This window comes from Mastigoproctus giganteus, chromosome 1, assembly GCF_048544385.1.
Source record: "Mastigoproctus giganteus isolate SK-2022 chromosome 1, ASM4854438v1, whole genome shotgun sequence".
Classification (NCBI taxonomy): domain Eukaryota; kingdom Metazoa; phylum Arthropoda; class Arachnida; order Uropygi; family Thelyphonidae; genus Mastigoproctus; species Mastigoproctus giganteus.
In genome coordinates, this window is record NC_143575.1 from 32282696 (window position 1) to 32303606 (window position 20911).

At 33.9% G+C, this 20911-nt stretch overlaps 1 protein-coding gene across 1 annotated transcript in view; it reads right to left on the reverse strand.

Annotated features, from left to right (window-relative positions):
- Positions 1-20911, reverse strand: part of l(2)05287 (WD repeat-containing protein l(2)05287) — a 93250-nt gene that overhangs the window by 33574 nt on the left and 38765 nt on the right. The window contains exons 9-12 of the mRNA XM_090368719.1: positions 17799-17954; positions 11257-11456; positions 3651-3835; positions 2282-2445 (exon numbers count right to left, since the gene is read on the reverse strand). Of these exons, the coding sequence (XP_090224845.1) occupies positions 2282-2445; positions 3651-3835; positions 11257-11456; positions 17799-17954 (705 nt within the window). The remainder of the gene's footprint in view (positions 1-2281; positions 2446-3650; positions 3836-11256; positions 11457-17798; positions 17955-20911) is intronic.

A 20911-nucleotide genomic window follows, 5' to 3' on the forward strand; every position in this document is an offset into this window, starting at 1 on the left:
AATTACAACTAATCATATAGAAATTAAGCAGAATTAATGAATAAATAAAAGAATAACCATAAATCAAGGTACGTGTTATCTTATCAATAAGCCACAATATGACCATTGTTTATGGAAGTACAAAGTATTTCAATTAGCCAGACAGTTTAGTGCAACTTTGGCAAAAAAAAAAAAAAAAAATTCACTTAATTGCTTTCTTTTAAATTTGGTAGCTTTCTAATTTAAATCAGAAAAGCTATCAAATTTAAAATAGAACAATTAAGTAATTTTTTTTTTTTTTTTTTTGGAGAAGTTGCACTAAACTGTCTAGCTAATTGGGTTTGGGTTTCCATAACTTTGGGTTTCCATAAACCATGGTCATGTTGTGGCATTGATAAAGATAACACGTACCTTGGTTTATGATTATTCTTTTATTTATATATATATTTTTTTTTTTCTATGTTATTAGTTGTTCATTTAACCTCATATTATTGCATTAATCTTTACTTAAATCTCTGCATTACATATAAAATAGCCATTATTATTCAAATACTGGTTACTTAACATACTATTCTCTAAAATTGTATTTTATTTTACTACCTCCCTCTTGACTGTAGCTGCTTAGCACTGGTCAGAGGCAGGTCTTACATGTTCTATGTATTCACCATATTTTCATAACCGTTCTACGTGTTAGCCATACCTTCGCTCTCCCCCTGCTCAAAAATTCATAGAAAGCCCTCCTAGACCTTTTCCCACCTCACCCAATGGTTCTCTGTACATTGGGGTAGGTACACTGGTGTCTCACTGTGCTGAAACTGTAACTTTTCACTCTCCTGAACCCATAAATTCTAAAATTCTGAATAATTCCTATTTTGCTGCAATAGCTAAAACAGTAATTTCTATATACATGTATACTGATGTAAGTACAGTCAGTCCTCGTATAACACGTGTTTACACTACACGAATTCGATCATACACGATTTATAAATAGGGGAACGATATCTTATATAACATGAACCGAATTCACTTATGCACGATTCGCATTTGTGTTTACAAGAAATGGCAGTTGAACACGGAATCACCCCAACTGAACGCAACACGATAGGAATGAAGAGAAGATTCTGAAAATGTATTTGTTTTTTATATCAGTGAAGGGGAAACATAATAACGTAAAAACCAACACAATTCCAGCTATCGGTATAATCACAAATGCAATTAGATGGAGTTTACTAGCAGTTTATAACAGATTCCACTCGCAGAAACGCAACTGGAAATTGTTTTATGGTAGTAACCCCTAGAAATGTGCTTGGTAAAATGTGAGGTGTTAATAGTGTTTCTCTGCCTTTACGGTGTTGTTTATTCAGTTGTTACACGTGCACAGCTTTGTTTATGTGTATCAAGTGTGCCTCCTCGTTTTGTAATTGTGCTTTATTCCCTAAAGTTTGGTTTGGTTTGGTTTTTTATGGCACATTGGCAGCTATGGCCATAATGCGCCCCTTTATTCCCTAAAAATGAGTAAAATACTTAAAAGGTGTGAAAAGGAAGCATCCTGGTGAAGACAATGCAGATTCACAGAGAAAAACAAAAGCAATATTGATAAACAGAGGCGGACTGGATCAAAAATTCTTACCCAGGAAAATTAATAGTGGCCTCATACTATGGTTTATGGTCAAAATCACACCGGCCTCCGGCCCACTGGGGTTTCCCCAGTAAGGCTTATGGCCAGTCCGCCTCTTTTGATAGAGAAAAAATATGAAATTGTGAAACAATTTGAGCGGAATGAAAGACCATGTGATATTGCAGACCTAAATGAGGCAATGCCGAGAATTACAAAGAATGCAGAGAAAATAAAAATAACTTTCATAGCAGGAACAACTCAAAGTGTAATTAAAATCCATTAGATTAAGACACAAAGAATTGGAAGAGATGGGACGGCTGTCGTCTGTTTGGATAGAAAATCAAACAAAAAAGTTTGCTTATGATAGAAGCAAAAGCATTATCAATATTTTATTACGTAATAGTCATAATAAAATACTTAAGTAATTAAATTGCTTACGTATTACGTATTTTATTACGTATAATAATAAATAATCGTAATAAAATACGTAAGTATTTTATTACGATTATTTATTGTGTTTGGTAATGTTTTGGTTACAAATGTGTGTTCAATCTTGGGTGGTTGGCACCTAACCCTATTTTTCCCATAGGGCCTGTTTATATTGCACAATTTTGCATTGCACGAGAGTTTCTAGGAACACAAGGACTGACTGTATATTGAGAATAACAAGAACAAAGAACTTACTGTGTATGTCTTCATCTTCCGACAGTGTCCAGATCTTAAATTTTTTATCACTGCTAGTTGTTGCCACCATTGGATTAGAATTTTGTCCAAGTAATGGAGGACGAAACTTAACAGCATTCACCTTACTATAATGAGGATCATGGACAACAGTGCTGAGTACATACCTAGAAAAAAATAAAATAATAAAATAATATAAATGCAAATGCTTGCTTACATCCAGATTAACTAAATGCTTACTACTACACAATTACAAAACAAAATACACTATATAACAAACTATGTAATGAATATTGGAAATATCTCAACTTTTTAAATATTACTATTTTACTCTGCATATTTTATTAGTTTTATGTTATTGTTGTTACAAAAATGACTGGTAGTGGTGCTTATGCAGCTGAGTGCTGTTCTGCATGGTTATGCCAATTGGTAGTCCTGTAAACCAAGCATTATTTTTGCTGGAGAAATATTTATTTATTTATTCCCCATAATGTGTACCCCATACATTATGAATATAAAATGTAAGGATAATGCTAATGATTAGGTCAAACTTATGCCTAGACTAGTCAGATAAATATTCAGGACCCATCATTTGGCCATGACAACTTACAACCTGTGCCATGTTACATAATTACATTACCTTTTGAAGGAAAAAAAAAGTTTTCTTAAATAAAAATTGTTTTAAACATCATAATTTTGTCTAGGACCAGCAAATTTATAAATGACTCCTGCTAACAATAACTCAAAAACGAGAGGTACAATAATAAGTAAACTAGAAAAGGGATATAACAACAAAAAAATAAATAAAACCCCTCAGGAAAGAATGCGAGGCCACTTCATCAACAATCTATGATATTAAGGTGCAGAAACAAGACTTAATAAAGTTTGCTGCTATCTTGATATTCAAAATTATTAAATAAATAGCATGCTCTACTTTTACCACAGCTGAAGACAGTAATTAATATGACTTGATTGTTTTAATGGGGTAATTCATAGGTACAGTGTCAAGCTATATTAACTCCCCTTTATCTGAATTTTTTTTGCTTTTTTGGCCACCAATAAAAACCCAATGGAGCCAGAAACAAAAAAGTTTACAGTGGTTTGCTTGGTGTCATTTTTCAATAAAATGATATTTGTTTAATTTCTTATTTCAAATTTTCCATTTTGACACAAAACGTTTGACAAAAATCAGCATTTTAATGATGTATATAAGAAATGAAAAAAGGATCTAAGTGTATCCTACCTAATATGCAAGCATAAGTGCTGTGTCATTTCATATTGTTCACTTATTACTGAATAAACATACTAAAACAAACATATCAAGTCAGCAAGCAGAAAGAACTACTAATGCAATCAAGCATGCATAACTTACTTTTGAGAAACTTGATCGTATTTCCAAAATTTAAGGCGAATCTCTGGACAGGTTTCTCCATCATCTCTACGTTCCACGGTAGCAAGCCAAAGACCCTGATGATCTATATCTGCCTTTTCAACTTCTACATTAATAATACTTTGATTCCTTTCTTGAGTTAAATAATTTTGACCAATGATATCTAACTATAAGAGATGAAAGGGAAAAATTAATAAAAGCACAAACACAAAGTATGTGCAAAATGATCATAAAATTTCCAAAGACCAAAATAGAAGAAAAACTCATTGATTAGGGTAATAACAAATTCAGAATAAACATACATATAGATACAAAGAGTTAAGTTTTATAAAGCTGACATTACCGATTTGAGCTTAATGCTGATGAGGTAACCTAAATATTCACATTACAACAAAGGTTATCTAACTACAAGTTCTTACTTGCAAAAGTAGGAACTAGGAAGACATCAATAACTAAAGCAACTCAAAAGTTGCTTTAGTTATTAGTGACTTCCTAGTTTTATCATGATGTGAGTCAATGCACACATAAGCAAATTAATGAATATGTATCTACATACAATAAAAAAAATTAAATTTGCATACCTCTACCAGAAAAAAAGAAATGTCATAACTCGTCATTTGTTGCAGTGTATATGCATACGTCAATATAAGCCTGTAATTAGGTGGATAAAAATGAACACTATCTTTATAACACAAATTATCCAATGTGGGAACAAATATAAATGTAATTGGTAAATTTTATTAAGGATCATACTTCTTTAAACTAAAGAAGAATCTTTTAAAGTCATATTCTGAGAACTGATTAACCATTTCAGGCAGAATCATTGATTAATTATGCCTGGAATCATCCGGTCACATTAAGCCAGAAATGATCAATGCACACACTGCCTTCTCCTTCACTGCTCCAGATAGTAAAAATCAATTCTCACAATACAACCTAGAAAGCTTAAAAGAAGTATCAAAATATCAAATATCACTGATGTCTGTTCAGTAAGGAGAACGCTGTTATAGGTATTAAAAACTGACAAACAGATGAACAAAGTGATCCACCAGATAATTCCACACTCTTTGCAGCAATCATCTAAAAATGGGACTATCTGAAGAATGGAGTTCTGTATTATATACAAAGCATATTATAAGTCATCTGTTTTCATGACAAAACTTTATTTTACACATTTTGACTGGCCACTGATTTTATCACATGTACCCAGAGTAGAAATTTGAAGGTTTTATTTAGCAGTCACATAAATTTATGTGACTGTTAAATTTATGGTATAAATTAACTTAATGTGCTTGAAAACTGCCAACTTCAAAAGTTAGACACAGTGTTTGCTCAGCATCAAACATCGTATTCCAAATTTTGATGAAGAACCCAAGGTGAACGATCAATGATGACAGCATCCCCTGTGCCTACTGAGAGTACAAGTGTGGTCATATATGAGATCAAATGTCCAAACTGTGGGGAGTGCTATGTTGGAGAGACAAAGTGCAGGTTCAAAGATCGTATGGGGAAACATATTAACACAACAAAGATCACAGACTATGGGAAATATGCTGTGGCTGAACACTTCTGAGAGCAGAACAGAACCACAAAATTTCTTCAGGTGATGCTGTCATCGTAGATCATTTGCATAGGTATTAGAAGCGTGCGGATTTGTTCTTCAGAACATAATACCATCAATAGAGATAGGTGAGTCTGTATTAATTTCCTCCTTCATATTGTAATTCTTGGAGAGGACGAACGGTTACTCCCAGCATGCTCCCATGCCATTTCCGGTTTCCATGTACATATGGAGGATAATGCCCATGCTCCTGTGGTAATACGTGCTGTGAGCTGTGATCTTGCTGATGTTATTTAAGGATGTGCCATAACGGTTAAGTTTTATTGTTGATAAAGGAGGTAGTCGCCTTTGAAAGCTACAGTTGTTTTTATTGCTTTTAACTTTGTGTATTTTAATTTCTTATTTTTTATTGAGCATTACAGCTCTGGTTCATACTATCAAATATTTTAATTTCATAAAATTTAATTTATCTATCATTTTATTGCTTTTAACTTTACAGTCATTAAATTTTTTTTTTTTATTTTTACAACAGATTTTATCCTGTCTTATTTTATTACTATTTTAATAAAGTTTCAGTCATAGATGGTTGGTGTGTTTCATTGCAGTTATTATAAGTGAATCGGCATCTATGCAAAATGCTAGTTCTTATACTTGGGAATAGCAACCCCAAAATAACTTACACACTTGTGGGGTTGAATACACTTGTGGGGTTCCTCTGTTGTCAGGGACAGCAGAGGAAGAAATGGATCTGAGAGTTATGATATGGGCAAATAAGAAGTTGTCTGAACAGTGTAAACAGGTAGCCAGGAAAGCCCATGGTTTACCAAACAATAGCCTGTAAAAATAGGGAGGTCATAATTCCACTGTAAGACTGCACTTAGAATACGTGTCCAAGTATGGAGACCTCATCTAAAAAAAGGATGTTGAACTTCTTGAAAGGGTCCAAAGATGGGCAATTCACATGGTGAGATCAGTAAAAGGAAAGTCTTCGATTAAATGGGCTACAGAGCATGGCAACTAGGCACCTTGTGGGGGGGGGCTTGATTGAGGTTTATAAGGCTCTCAGAGGGGTTAGTAAAATGAATGAAGGAAGAATTTTCACTGTTATAAACAATTCCAGAACTAGGGACATAGATTCAAATTATAGAGGAAGAGATTTAGACTAGATTGCAGAAAGTTTTCTTTTAGTGGAACAAGTTGCTTCCACAGGTAGTTGAGGCTGACTAGTGAATAAATTCAAAGGTCAACTGGACAGTTACCTATGTGAGGAGAGAAGAGCATAATTTTCTAATCTACATTTACTTTTTTTTTTTTTGACTGGTGCAGCAAAAGCCTATGGCTATATGACTAATAACTAAAACACACTCACAGTTGGTATCGAACCCAATAGCAATCAAATCAATGATCAAGGACAATACCACTGAGTTATCTAGTCTTATTGAAAAAATGCGATGAAACTCTAACTTGTGTTTCAGCTGCTTTTCTTAACTTTTTGGATTTTTAAGTCAAAGTTAATTTCTAGGGTTATCTCCTCTCATTTGAGGACTTTCCAGTTTCATCAGGAGGAAAGCTTATACAACAAACAGAAACTATATCTTTCATAATCAACATTAAAAGTTAGGACAAACCCAACCTGACATTGGAAAGTCTATGGCAAGGTAGATATATCCACAAGACATAGTTCAAATGTACACGTTGAAATACTGACATTAAATGCAATGTTTAACATGAATTTTTGATAATAATTAATGAAATATTTGACGTGAATTTTGGATAATAATTAATGAAATATTTGACATGAATTTTGGATAATAATTACTGAAATATTTGACATGAATGTATTTAATACTTCTTTTATTCATAGTATGTAATTTCCAGAGCAACTCTTCATTAGCTACATGTTTTATCAAAATGGCATTTATCCATCAGTCAACTGAGTTCAGACGCTATGCAACTGGAAAGCCTTTAAGTAATTTAGTTAAGGTTATCATCTGAAATGTCTTCTGGAAGTTAAAAGAATACCATCCATAAAAATTATAATGAAATTACCAGACGGGATGAAAACTGAAATTCAGCAAAAAGGATTATTTTCTACCAAAGAGGAACCGGCTGTCAAAATGCAGAACTCAAACCATGATGAAAAAGTGATCATTTTCCATAATGATCAATAGTCCTAAAAATTATGAATGAGGATGAAGACGGCGCCTCCACAGCCAGGTGGGAAGGAGCAGCAGTGCATAGCACACGCTTCTTGATTAGATTGGGGTTCGAGCCCGTCACCACCAAATACGGAGGATGCGGAAAGGTCAGGGAATGACCACCACATATCCCGGAGCAATATGGCCTTAGTTGCTAATGCTCCTAAAAACCAAATAACAACAAGGATGAAGACCTGCCAGATGTTTATGTGCAAACAGTATGAAATATAATGAAAAACTCTGGATTTACATACCATAAATTAAGTGGCTTTCTACATTTACTGAACAGGCTGATATTCAGCAGCAGCACAGATGTTATTTATGAGATATTCAACATTATCATTCTGAAGGTAGGCTAATTCATTACACCAATGAAATATAAATAAATTTTGTCATACAAATGGAAAGATTTGCAAGACAATGTTCAAATCCAGCAAACATGCATTCCTGTGTAATTTGTCTCCAGGTTTGAAAGCTGTTTGGGAAAAGGCTCAAGATTAATAATCCATGACAGTAGTAACAAAGAGTGTTTCTGGAACAGTTTATCTTTTTAGAACTAAGAAAAGTGAAGAAGATTACCATGGTCAAAAGAATGGTGCACAGTAAGAGGAGTGATTTATAAACAAATTATTGCCAAAACAAACAATAATGCCTAATTAAAATATAATGGTGTTACTGTTTTTGACTGTGTACCATATCACAGTTTTCAAATGGAAACTATACCCATAACATCTATAAAAAAAAAATTGGAAATTCAAACTTGAATTTCCAATTTTTTTATTCAAACTTGACTGATTGAAAAGAAGATCGCATGGAATGCTGACACTAACATGTCGGCATTCCATGGGATGACTTGTTTTCCATGATATGTAATGTATGTAGCATACCATGTTACAGGTCGACTTGTTCTCCATGATATGTAATGTATATAGCATACCATTTACAGGTTGACTTGTTTTCCATGATATGTAATGTATGTAGCATATATGAATCATATTATCTTGATAATATTGCTGCTCAAATGAATATAAAATTCTTTATTTGCCTCTGTATCATCGCAATTTAAACCCACCTGAACATGTAGAATGTCAAGGGATTTCTTGCTAGTGAAAATCTCACTTTTAAAGTTGCAGAAACAACTATTAGCAAACAAGGGGGTAAATTGTGTTACACCAATACAGATGGCAAATTATATTGGCCATGTGAAAAAAAAAAAAAAAAAAAAGGAAAAATTATATTTATATATAGGAATTAGATGTACTAGCAGAGAGTACTGCCAAAATTATGAAATCACCAAAAGAGACAGTGACTCTTGCAAAACATTTAGACAATAACCTCAGTGTCCTTTGTAAACAGCAGAAGCGCCATTAAAAAAAACTTCAAAAATAGATAAATATGTATATCTTATCACCCATACACTTCAAGTCAAGTTGCACAGTACTTTCATGGCAAAGATTGCAGTTATGACTTTGATTTTTTTTTTTTTTTTTTTTTTTGATTTGGTAGTTGTTGGCGCATCGGCTTCTGTGGCCATATTGCACCTCCCAGGGTTTTTGCAGTACTTTGATCCAAGCCCGAGGCGGGAATCGAACACGCGACCTTTGGGTTGCCGGGCAGGTACTTTACCCACTCGGCTTATGACTTTGAAACGTACTTTGGTAATCCAGCTTATTTTTTTTATTCCGTTTAACTTTGCTTTGATAATTAAAACTGTTTGCCATTTCATTTGAGGCCTTGGTTATTTTTTGTTGAAAAAATAATGTTAACACATTAAAAAAAGATTTCTGTCATCACTACAAAAATTTTCCACTTATCTTATAGCTGTAGCATCAACTGTGAGTAATACTTTTGTGCACAAATACCAGGCTGTGGTATAGTTCCTGACACAGACTCTCCATGTCAGGTTAAGTTGGTCCAGAGTATAATGCTTCTACAACACAGCTAATCTTCTTTTTGTGCCTTCGTTCCTACAGTTTTTTTGTTTTTATTCAAACAACATCCCTAGCTCATTCTGAGTACAACTGTGCATCTTACCTATTTCTCCGCCATTCTTTTTTTCGAAATAATCAACATTAGATACCTTTCTTCAGGGTTTCCCAAATTTTTTGGCCTCACAACACAGCTTTAACAAATAGAAATTTAGCAAAATGTTAGTGGTTGCCAGATTAAATTTTTTTGCTATAAACATGCACATCATTGGCCATGTGAAAAAAAAAAAAAAAAAAAAAAGGGAAAATTATATATAGGAATTAGATGTACTAGCAGAGAGTACAGCAAACCCCCGCTATTCGCGGTATCTGTATTCGCGATAGCCGATTTAATATAAAATGAAACCTGAAAAAATGTGAATTTTAAAGCGCCGTGAATATTTTCCGCCATAAAAAACATGGGCGTGGCTAAAATTATCTTTCCCGGTCAAAACAGCGCTCAGTGGGTGGGGGGAGAGGGGTGAAAAAATCGCGAGCGTGGATGTTTCTCGGTAATCCTTGTTCAGTATGTGTTAGTCATGGAAGGTTTCGTCGTTTGCTTTTAATTTATATGCTTATAAACTGAATAAATTTATCAATTTATAAATTGATATGCTTACAAAAATTATAAATCTACCGTTTTGCAGTGTAAAACAGACTTTTTCGAGTGTGTTAACGGAAGAAAGTGACTTTATTGTGGACAAGTTCTTTCTAACCCCTACAAAAATATGGCTACGAATAAAAAGAGAAATGTGAAAATATCAAAGAAGGTGATAACATTAGCGAATAAAATTGAGTTATTAGACAAAATTTCTAATGGTGAAAGTGTCTCCTCAGTGGCAAAACATTATAAAATCAATGAGTCAACGGTACGATCAATCAAGAAATCGGAAGAAAAAATCCGCCGTAGTGTCCGTGAAAACGTGCTAATTGCTTCAAAAATTTGCTCTGTAACTCATGATGTTAAATTAGAAAAAATGGAAAAGGCTTTAAATCTGTGGATAGAAGACCGAACTCGAAATAAAATTCCGTTAAGTTCACTCATCATTCGCGAAAAGGCAAAACTCCTTTATCAACACTTTAGCGAAACTGGTGATAGCACTGGCGGGATGTTTTTTTTTTTGCTAGCAAAGGTGCTGGTTTGAAATTTCTAATAAATATTACATTTAATATTAAATTGTTTCTTATTTTCATTTCGATGCCATATGCTTGCATTTCACTATGTACTGTCTATGTACATGTCATATTATGAAGGTACATATAATACATACATAGACAAAATTTTAGACTAGTTTTTCTTATATATTTCATACTTTGGAACGGAACCCCTTTATTACTATGGGAGCCATAACTCAGTATTCGCGTTTTCGGTATTCGCGAATTTCTCAGGAACGTAACCCCCACGAATAGCGGGGGTTTACTGTACTGCCAAAATTACGAAATCACCAAAAGAGACAGTGACTTTTGCAAAACATTCAGACAATAACCTCAGTGTCCTTTGTTTGTGTATATGCGTACACAAACAAGCATATTTGTGCATTGCTTATTTTGTAATACACAAATATGCTAAAAATGGTCAACTATTATGCCAACCGCATGCAATAATAGTTGACCAGCACACTGAGTACTAGTATACCTTATTCAATTAACTTAAAAATAATGTAATGGATCGACAGAGTTGAAACAGCACCAGTGCATTCATGAATAATGTAATGCTCTATGTCAGTGTTTCATAGATACTTTTTTCTAGAAATTTTTGTGACGCATTGCAATCTATATGCAGAATTGTGTTTCTCTTACTTTAATTATTATTATTTCATTTTCATATAAATATCAAATTTAAAAACTAACACCTTACTTACATTATAAAGCTGTTTATCTTCATGTAAAGAATAGAATTGTAAATGTCCTGGCTTCCCATTCATAACTAGAGCTTTTGTTCTTGGGTCATACAGCATGCCAGTTGGAATAAGGGTATCATGCATACGCTTCGATATATTTCTTTGAGTAAGTCCTTGAAAAATCTGCACTATTTGATTCTGAGAACTGACAAGGTGAAGAGCTAAGGACAATTATTTATTTAAAAGAAATTAAAGGTTGTAATTGCATATATCAACTGTATTTTTTCTGTTGATTAAAGAACATTTTATGTAATTTCTTAAAAAAGTGTTATTCAATTAAATAAACAAATTTCACTAAATTTTAAACATTTAAAATATATACTGTAAAACAATTATTTCAAAATTGTGTATATTTTTAAAAATCTGATAATGTTCAAAATATAAAAACAATGGTCTCAGACAGTTTTTAAACTCTCAGTGGGACCAACTGTTGATGTTACTAACAGCAAATTCTAAGTGGGAAGCAGTAGTAGTAGTTTGGTTTTTAGGAGCATTAGCAATTAAAGCCATATTGCTCCGGGGATATGTGGTGGTCATTCGCTGACCTTTCCGCATCCTCCGTATTTGGTGGTCATGGGCTTGAACCCCGGTCTAATCAAGAAGCTTGTGCTATGCACTGCTGCTCCTGCCCACGGAGGTGCCAAGTGGGAAGCATTTAAGGAACTAATCGTGGAAACTACTAGACTTTTCATACCAAATAAGAAATACTGTTCAAGGTTTAGGTCTAAATGGATGTCACATGAACTAATGAGACTTCTGGCAGAGAAGAAAAATGAATGGAATTCATATAAATTATCGGGCAACACAGAAGCCTATGGCAGATATAAACTAGTCTGTAATCAAGTTACAAAGGAGATTATGCAAGCAAAGGCAGATTATGAAAAATCTTTGGCAAAGGATGTTAAGAAAAACAGCAAGGACTTCTTTATATACTCTAGAAGGAAGGAGATGAATCAGATTGGTTCACTTGATATCAATGGTTCGACCGTTGATGATCCTGCTCACACAGCTGATAATCTGAATGAGTATTTGCATCTACATTCACACATAAAGAGTTATTAAGGGAGGGAAATGCCAGATTTTTATCAAACTGTAACAGGGTGCTTAATGATTTTGTAATAACTGAGAGCAAAGTGGAGGAGAAATTGTTGAAGTTAAACATAAGGCACCAGGGTTGGATGGGATTTATCCAGTTATAGACAAACTAGACAAACCCTTAGCCATAATTATGAGAGCATCCTTGGACACAGGGGAAGCCCCCATGGACTGGAGATGTGCAAATGTATCCCCAAAAGGGTGACACGAGTAATTACAAACCAGTTAGTTTAATTTCTGTTCCAGGGAAAATAGTGGAGTAACTGGTTAAAGATGCATTGCAGGATCATCTAGACAAGACTGCAGTAATAATTCAGACACAGCATGGGTTTATTAAGGAAAAGTCTTGTCTGACAAATCTGATTGGATATTATGATATGGTTACAAAGAGACTGGATGCAGAAAATAATTTTGATATCATATACTTAGATTTCAGGAAAGCTTTTGACACTGTTGCAAAGGGAAGAGTGGGAGAAGACAGAGTGGTAATCAATGGATGCTGCTCTTCTTCGTGGACTAATGTTATTAATGGAGTCCCCCAGGGTTCGGTGTTGGGCCCACTGTTGTTTTATATATTTATCAATGATATTGATAAGAGTATATCAGGCTTAATGTCAAAGTTTGCAGATGATACAAAGGTTGACAGTGTTGTTAATGATAATAATGGGCAGTGTACTACTGCAACACGATCTAGAAAATTTGGGCAGATGGGCTGAGAAGAGGCAACTGAAGTTTAACATTGACAAATGCAAAGTACTACATATGGGTAGAAGTAATCCCAGAGAAACATACCAACTGTGTGGTACTATGCTTGGGGTGGTAGAAAATGAAAAAGACCTGGGAGTAATTGTGCAATCAGATATGAAATTTTCTGACCAATGTAGACAAGCTGCCAGAGCAGGTCATGGAGTATTGCCAATGATATACAGGAATTTTGTTAGTGGGGAAAAGGAGGTGATTATAAGTGATCCCTTTGTATAAGGCAATGGTCAAGCCACGCCTTGAGTACTGCATACAGGTCTGGAGGCCTCATTTTAGGAAGCATGTAGAGTTTATTGAGCGTGTACGAAGAAGGGCAACAAGATTGGTGAGGGGAACGAAAGGGTCCTCTTACCAAGAAAGGCTTAAGTTCTGCAAATTGCAGCTAGAGACTAGCATCTGGAGACTAGGCACCTGCAAGGTCATCTGACAGAGGTGTATAAGGCCTTGAATGGATTGAGCACGCTGAATTCTGATGGGAAGAATCCCATCAGAATTCAGCTTGCTTAGATTACAAACCTGAGAGGGGCATAAATTCAAATTGAAGTTTGCCTTTAGCCAGCAGGTGGTTAATTGCTGGCTTGTTCCATCTTCAGATGGAACAAACTTCCATCTGTCATAGTGGATGTTGATAACTTAAATAAATTCAAAGTTGAACAGGGCAAACTTTTAGAGAGCATGGATGTGTGAATTTTTTTTTTTGCTGATGCTACATACACTTGCTTTCTTTCATCACATGCCTCCGTTACTATTTCTATAAAAATGACTATTACTATAAAAGTATATTTTGGTATATCTTGGGAATTAACCAAGTATATCTATGATGACCAATTATAAGTATATCTTGGGGATGACTAAGGGTATTTGGCCATCCTCAAGAATAATGTGCACGTTACAAGGAGCTCGCCACACATATAAATCCCATGGGTCTGCCTACAATAGCAATATGTTATAAGGCCTGTACAATAGCAATATGTTATCAGCCAGTAAAGGTTTCACTGGAACTTTCAGATTGCAACATGAAGTGGTGCTTGGATGCCAGATTAATAACTTTTCTGTGTGAAGTCAGAAGTTCTCAAAATCCACCAGCAATCACATATGATATAAGAGAGAGAGAGAGAGAGAGAGAGAGAGAGAGAGAGATAGATAGATAGAGAGATCGATCAGGATGGCCTCATACTAGAAGTCTGCACGGGCCTACATTTTTTATTTTTACCAGGCCCGGAATTTGTTTTTCAAATTCATTCCCCACCCCCCGAATCGATTTTTATCCCACCATGATTGAAACTTTTTATATAAATAAAATCGCTAGCATTACTTTGAAGTTTCATAAAAAAAAATAAACTTTCAGATTCAAAATTCAATATTAACAATTATATAATTATTCAAAATAATTATCAATATTAATTATATAAAAAAGAAAATGTAATAAATTTTCAATTTACCATATTTAATATAATTCCAAAACAAATATCAATATTCACCTCTACTTAAATTAAAAAATTAGAACTGACTGTCATTGGCAATTCTTACTGTATGAATGACGTGTAAGTATTCATCTCCTATATTCCTAAATTATCAGTCAGTACTGGATATAGCAAAGAAACGGTTAGAAAGTGTTATAAGTGAATGTTCTTAGAATTGAGAGTGGGTCAATCCAAAATCTTGGATATAGTAGAACTAGGGATTAACGGTATCACACTTTTTAAGAAATACTGCACACATGCATGGGGATCCATTGCCAGGAGACATAATGACTCATATCGCACTCTTGATGTAACGCAAATTGCAACTTAATACTTGCTTAAGGGTAAAGGCTGAGGAAAAATACAGGCCGGGTCATTTCCACTAAACAGTACAAATTTCAGTGAATTCTGGAGATATTGGCAAAGTGCGACTTATTGGTCAATCAACAGACAACTAATACAAGTTTTCTAAAAAAACTTTTTTAAGAATTTAAATACATAAAAAATATTTAAAAATATATATATGTAAGAAACAGCCCAAAAAAAGTCCAAAATAATAATTCATTACAATTATTTGTACCAGACTCGAGCCCGAACATCCTTTATGTTACCTGGCCCACAGGCAGAAGCCCAAGCAGATCTCTACCTCATACACTCAAAAATATGTTTGGTAAACCATAAAGAGGGCAGTTCATGCATTATGCATGCTGTCTGTGAAAAAAACATCATGCAGCAGGTCAAAGAGGAGACAGAAACCTCTATCACAGGGAACTGCATAGCCTTGTGTTTAATAGTAGAACAGTTGCACATAACACCAACATCACAATCATCAATGTGAAATGACATTTGGAGTGGCATTATTCCTGACATTCATGGACTTCAGAACAGCAACAGCAGGTAATATGAAGTATCAAATCTTGCTACACAAAGTTTCCTTCTAAAGAATATGTCTGAGTTTGGGGACTGTCCAGAGTGCACTTCCTGTGAATATATTGTCTCTACCATGAGGTTGTGACAGTCCAATGGTAGGGAGCTGTTTCATATGTAGCAGTACTATGGAAACAGGCCCTGTGGCATTGGCAACAACAAAAATTATCTATTTCATGCAGCCCTTGATGTAAGACCACACAGGACAAATTTGTAATGAACAATTTCCTGTGAGCCAAAATATATGACAAGCACAACCCTTCACATTTCGTTGAAAATGTCTTGCTTTTTTTTTTGGCCCTTGGAAAAAAATGAAGTCTCTCAATGAGTGGACCGGGCCTGTTTCACTGGTGACAAATCATGGGTGTATAGCTATGACATAGCTATACACCCATGATTTGTCACCAATACTGACAGAAGAAACAAAGCAAAGTCAGCAGCACATTGATGAAAATCCTGATATGCAAGAACTCATTACTCACTGTGATCTTCAGTGAAAAAGTGAGGCACAAACCTGACTGAAAAACATTGCATTCCTAGTCTTGTGTTAAAGTTTCATGCCATAAGAAATACCAGTTTCATTAGAAATTTTGTGGAAAGATAAACATTGATCACTCACTGCTGATCAGATCATGAACAGTTATGATTAAATCATTGATTTTTGAAGTTGAAGGGAGACCAAACTTAGGTATCATTTTCAACAGCCCTCTTTAAACTTCGTGACTACACAAATCTTCAAACATATCATTTCCAAGCGCTGTTTTTTTAAAATTTTATGGTTTTTGACTGCACTTTTCCCTAAATTTGAAACAAAATTTGATGCAGATTTGCTGCTCAATAAAAATCACTATTTTAAAAAGTAACAAAATCTGTAATTCAGAATGACTGCACATAAAGCAGTGATTTATGCATTACTATGTCTAGATGAGCTATGGAACATGTTTCAAAATACCTGTCCACAACTCACTATGATACCACAATTTCAAGATACAAACTCAGTCACTGAACTTTTTGATCACATCTCATATGTTTCTGTGGAATTAGATCCCAAAAATTTCCCAGACTAACTGAACATACATTGAAAATTTAATGTCAGACATTTTTTGTCAAGTAATGGTCAAATATCAGAAACATACTTCCATTCATGTATAGAGGCAAGGTGAAAATTTTACGAGGGAGGTGGGAGGAACCAAATTTCCTTTGGTTCTATTTTAAGGATGGTTTAACAAATCTTTCTAGAAGGCCCAAATATAAAATTTCATTGAAATCCATCAGAAATTGATTTGTTATATGCAAGCAGCTGGACATGGCAAAGATGGTAAGTACTTTATGCATTTGTGAACATGCCAAAAAAAAAAAAAAAAAGCATTTCGGATAAATAAACCAAAGAACATAAGAAAATTAATATTACTGACCATGTTGTTATATATGTGTATTTCATTAATAACTTGGAACCTACTTGATAAGCAACATTAAATGAAAAATTTAAAGTAAAATTAAAATAAAAAATTAATCAACGTAATCCCATAAATGAAAACTAAAAATCATTCAAAAGCAAGAAAATAATTGTTACTAACTGAGACATTGATGAAGGACATTATTTCCATAATGAAGCAAATCTACTAACCATAATCAAATGAATCAATTATAACCTTTTAAATATAACCATTGCTACTAACTACTAATCATTCATATGATATGAGTATAATCAGATGAATCAATTTTATACTCTTTATTATGCTCATTAATAGTTTTAACTACTAATCGTTTGAATGATATGAGTATAATTGAATGAATTTCCACAATCAAATAAATCAATTATAAATTCTCAATTATTCCCATCATTAGCAAATACCCTTTCTACTGCCCCTCATACATTTTATATTACAACAGATAAGCATTATACCACAACGCTTTTGTGTTAACTTTACTGAGTGACTGTTAAACAATCTATATGGATATTTGGTGCCTCTGTAGCCAGGTGGGCAGGAGCGACAGTGCGCAGCACACGCTTCTTGATTAGACCGGGGTTTGAGCCCGTGACCACCAAATACGGAGGATGCGAAAAGGTCAGGGAATGACCACCGCATATCCCCTGAGAAATATGGCCTTAGTTGCTAATGCTCCTAAAAAAAAAAAACCAAATAACAACAATATGGATATTTAACTGTCAATGTCATTAGTCTCATAAGCTTTTAAAAATGTACTCAAAAATTATAGCATTTATAAATTGTATCAAATGTAATACAAACATACCATTATCTAAATGGGAAACAGCTACATAATTATTTTCTGGTGAGATAGTGACCCAAGAAATAGGAAGACCCATACGAGGAAGAAAATGTCTATTTTCAGAACCTATTTTCCATTTTACCAATACACACTCTCCTCCTCCGCTGTAAAGATAACTTCCTAGAGAAAAAGGGAGTGAATGAAGAATAGAAAATAAAAATAAATAACTATTAAAAATTCTACTTGATACTAATAGGTAATATTAAACACATTAACATTACACAATAAGTAGTGTTATTAGTATTAGACCTTAAATATTCATACCTATTATGAAATTCACAGTACAGGTAAGATATACCTATAGAACAAATGGCATCAACTAAACACACATTTGATATTGTTCTGGATCAAATGATTTTTATTGCTTAATACTTTCTAGCATTTCTGCCTTATTTAAACAAAATGAAAATAAAAATAGGTAAATTTCCATTCAAACTCAATATGGTACTATGATCATAATGCTTTACAATTTTGTTGCAACTCTTTTATTAAAGCCAATATACCAGTGCAACAGTTAACAATGGATCATTTATTTTTTATGGCAATATATGTTTCATCTCATAATGCATATAAACACATACAGTGAAATGTCAGTGTAACAAATCACATGGGAGAACAAAACATATTCACAATAATGAAACTCCAAAACAATGAAACACAGCAACAAAAAATGTCAAAATAATAAGTTATAAAATAATCATAATGAAACTTAATAAATGCAATTTTATATTTTTTAAATGAAAAATTCAAAAATTGTGTTTTTTATACTTAATATTTTCAACGAAACAAAACTTTTATTAATTCTAACTAGAAACAAAAGAAAAACATAAACAAAAAGCTACAACTTTTTTCATTTTCAAATTTATAAAATTAAATAAATAAATGTCTCTTTATACTCTGTACAGCTGAGGCCACAGAAGTTCACAGCTTCATTGTAACTATTTTTCTTGCAGACAACATAACAGCACAGCAGCTAACAATAGGTTGTGAACCTTTTGTGATAGTCTATGGGCTTGATCTCGCAATGTGCGAATTTGCATCCCCCCCACACACATAACACTAGAACCATAGTCAGCCAAAAACCATAATAGCTGCAGCCATGAGATCATACGGCATAAATAACTATACTTTTTCACACAAAACTGTAAACAAAGATAATTTCATTGCACTTTATTAACTTGTACATTTCACCAAATATGTAACTCTACATAAGCAACCATCACTTCAAGTAAGACTTTAGGAAGGTAGATAGGTAGATCAAATGCCACAAACCTCAAAGAGGCAATTAGCTGCTCAGTTAGCATTAGCATTAGTAGAGGCATATGATGCAAGAAAGCAAGCTTATTCAGCATCAGCCAAAAAAAAAAAACACACCACTCCCATTTCACCCCTCCGTTCGCTCGAAATACCTGTCCAGTTGAGCCTTAAATTTGTTTAGGCTATCAACTTCAACAACAAGTGATGGAAGTCGGTTCCACCAACCAACCACCCGCTGGCCAGAGGCAAATTTCCGCACATCTATCCGACATCCGTCCTTCCTCAATTTGAATTTATGCCCTCTGAGCTGATTATTCTGAGCAAGATGAAGAATCCCATTGGCATTGAGCATGCTCAAACCATTCAAAGCCTTATACACCTCTATCAGATCACCTCGCCGGTGCCTAGTCTCCAGACTCTGTAATTTGCAAAACTTAAGCCTTTCTTCGTAAGAGCAACCCTTTGTTCCATTCACTAATCTTGTTGCCCTTCTCTGTACCCGTTCCAGCAGCTCTACATCCTTCTTGAAATGAGGCCTCCAGACCTGTATACAGTACTCAAGATGTGGCCTAACCATTGCCTTATACAAGGGAATAATCACCTCCTTATCCCTGCTAGAAAAATTCCTGTATATCATTGACAAGACACCATGAGCTACTCTTGCAGCTCGTCTGCACTGCTCAGAGAACTTCATATCTGCCTGCACAATTACCCCCAGGTCCTTTTCATTCTCCACCACTGTCAGTGTAGTACCGCAGAGTTGATACGTTGCTCTGGGGTTACTGTTTCCCATATGTAGTACTTTACATTTGTCAATGTTAAACTTCAGTTAGTTAATCATTGTAAAACTGGCAGAGGCTAAACCAAAGATCAAAAAAGTGTATGTTGTATTAAAGATTTTGTTTTTGCAAATTTTGTTATAATGATTATATTTGCATGAATTTTTTGCTCAATAAACTGATATTTTTGTTATAATGATATTCATTACAATGAAAAATTTTTACAATAGAGATGCATAGTAAATTGGCAGAAGTAATTTCATTTTATTAAACGTTTCATTATTCCGGTGTTTATTATATCAACATTTTACTATACTATTCATGCTACTAAGACAAAAGTCAGCACAAAGACAAAACACACAAAACTCACTCAACCCAGAAACACTCACCACAAAGAAAGTGATAACAAACTGCATAAAAAGAATAATCAAAAGATACCAATAATAATATGTGCATCATATTAAAGCATGATGCACATGCTTTGTGCTTCTTTTAAACAAGCAAAGATTTTTTTGGTTTTTTCCCCAATATTTTAAATCAATAATAATTAGAAGGAGTTGGGGAAAAAAAAAAAAAAAAAAAAGATACAACTTAGCCACCATAAAAAATGCATTGTCTATTCTTAAGTACTATTGTGCCAGCTACCATAATAATTTTGCCTGTTTGCCATAACAAAATTGCCTGTTCCAGATGATAAAGAATTTCTTATTCTTATTCAGTAGCATAACTGTTTTTTATTAATTTAATCAATTTGTAAATTAATTATATTACAGTAGACTTTCAGAATAACAGAACCTTCGGGGATTCCAGGTGTAGTTATTTAGATTTTTCCATTATCTAGAAAGTTTTATTTTTAATATATTTAATGCAGAAATAATAAGGCTAAATAAGAAATATAGAGATTAAGAATTCGTTTTTATTAACTGCACATAAAAACCAAACATGTCAACGATCCAATGTTATATTCTGCCATTAATACACTCCTACTTACACATAGTTCAATTTTCTTTATTATATAAAGTTTAGTCTGCGCAGGTAGCA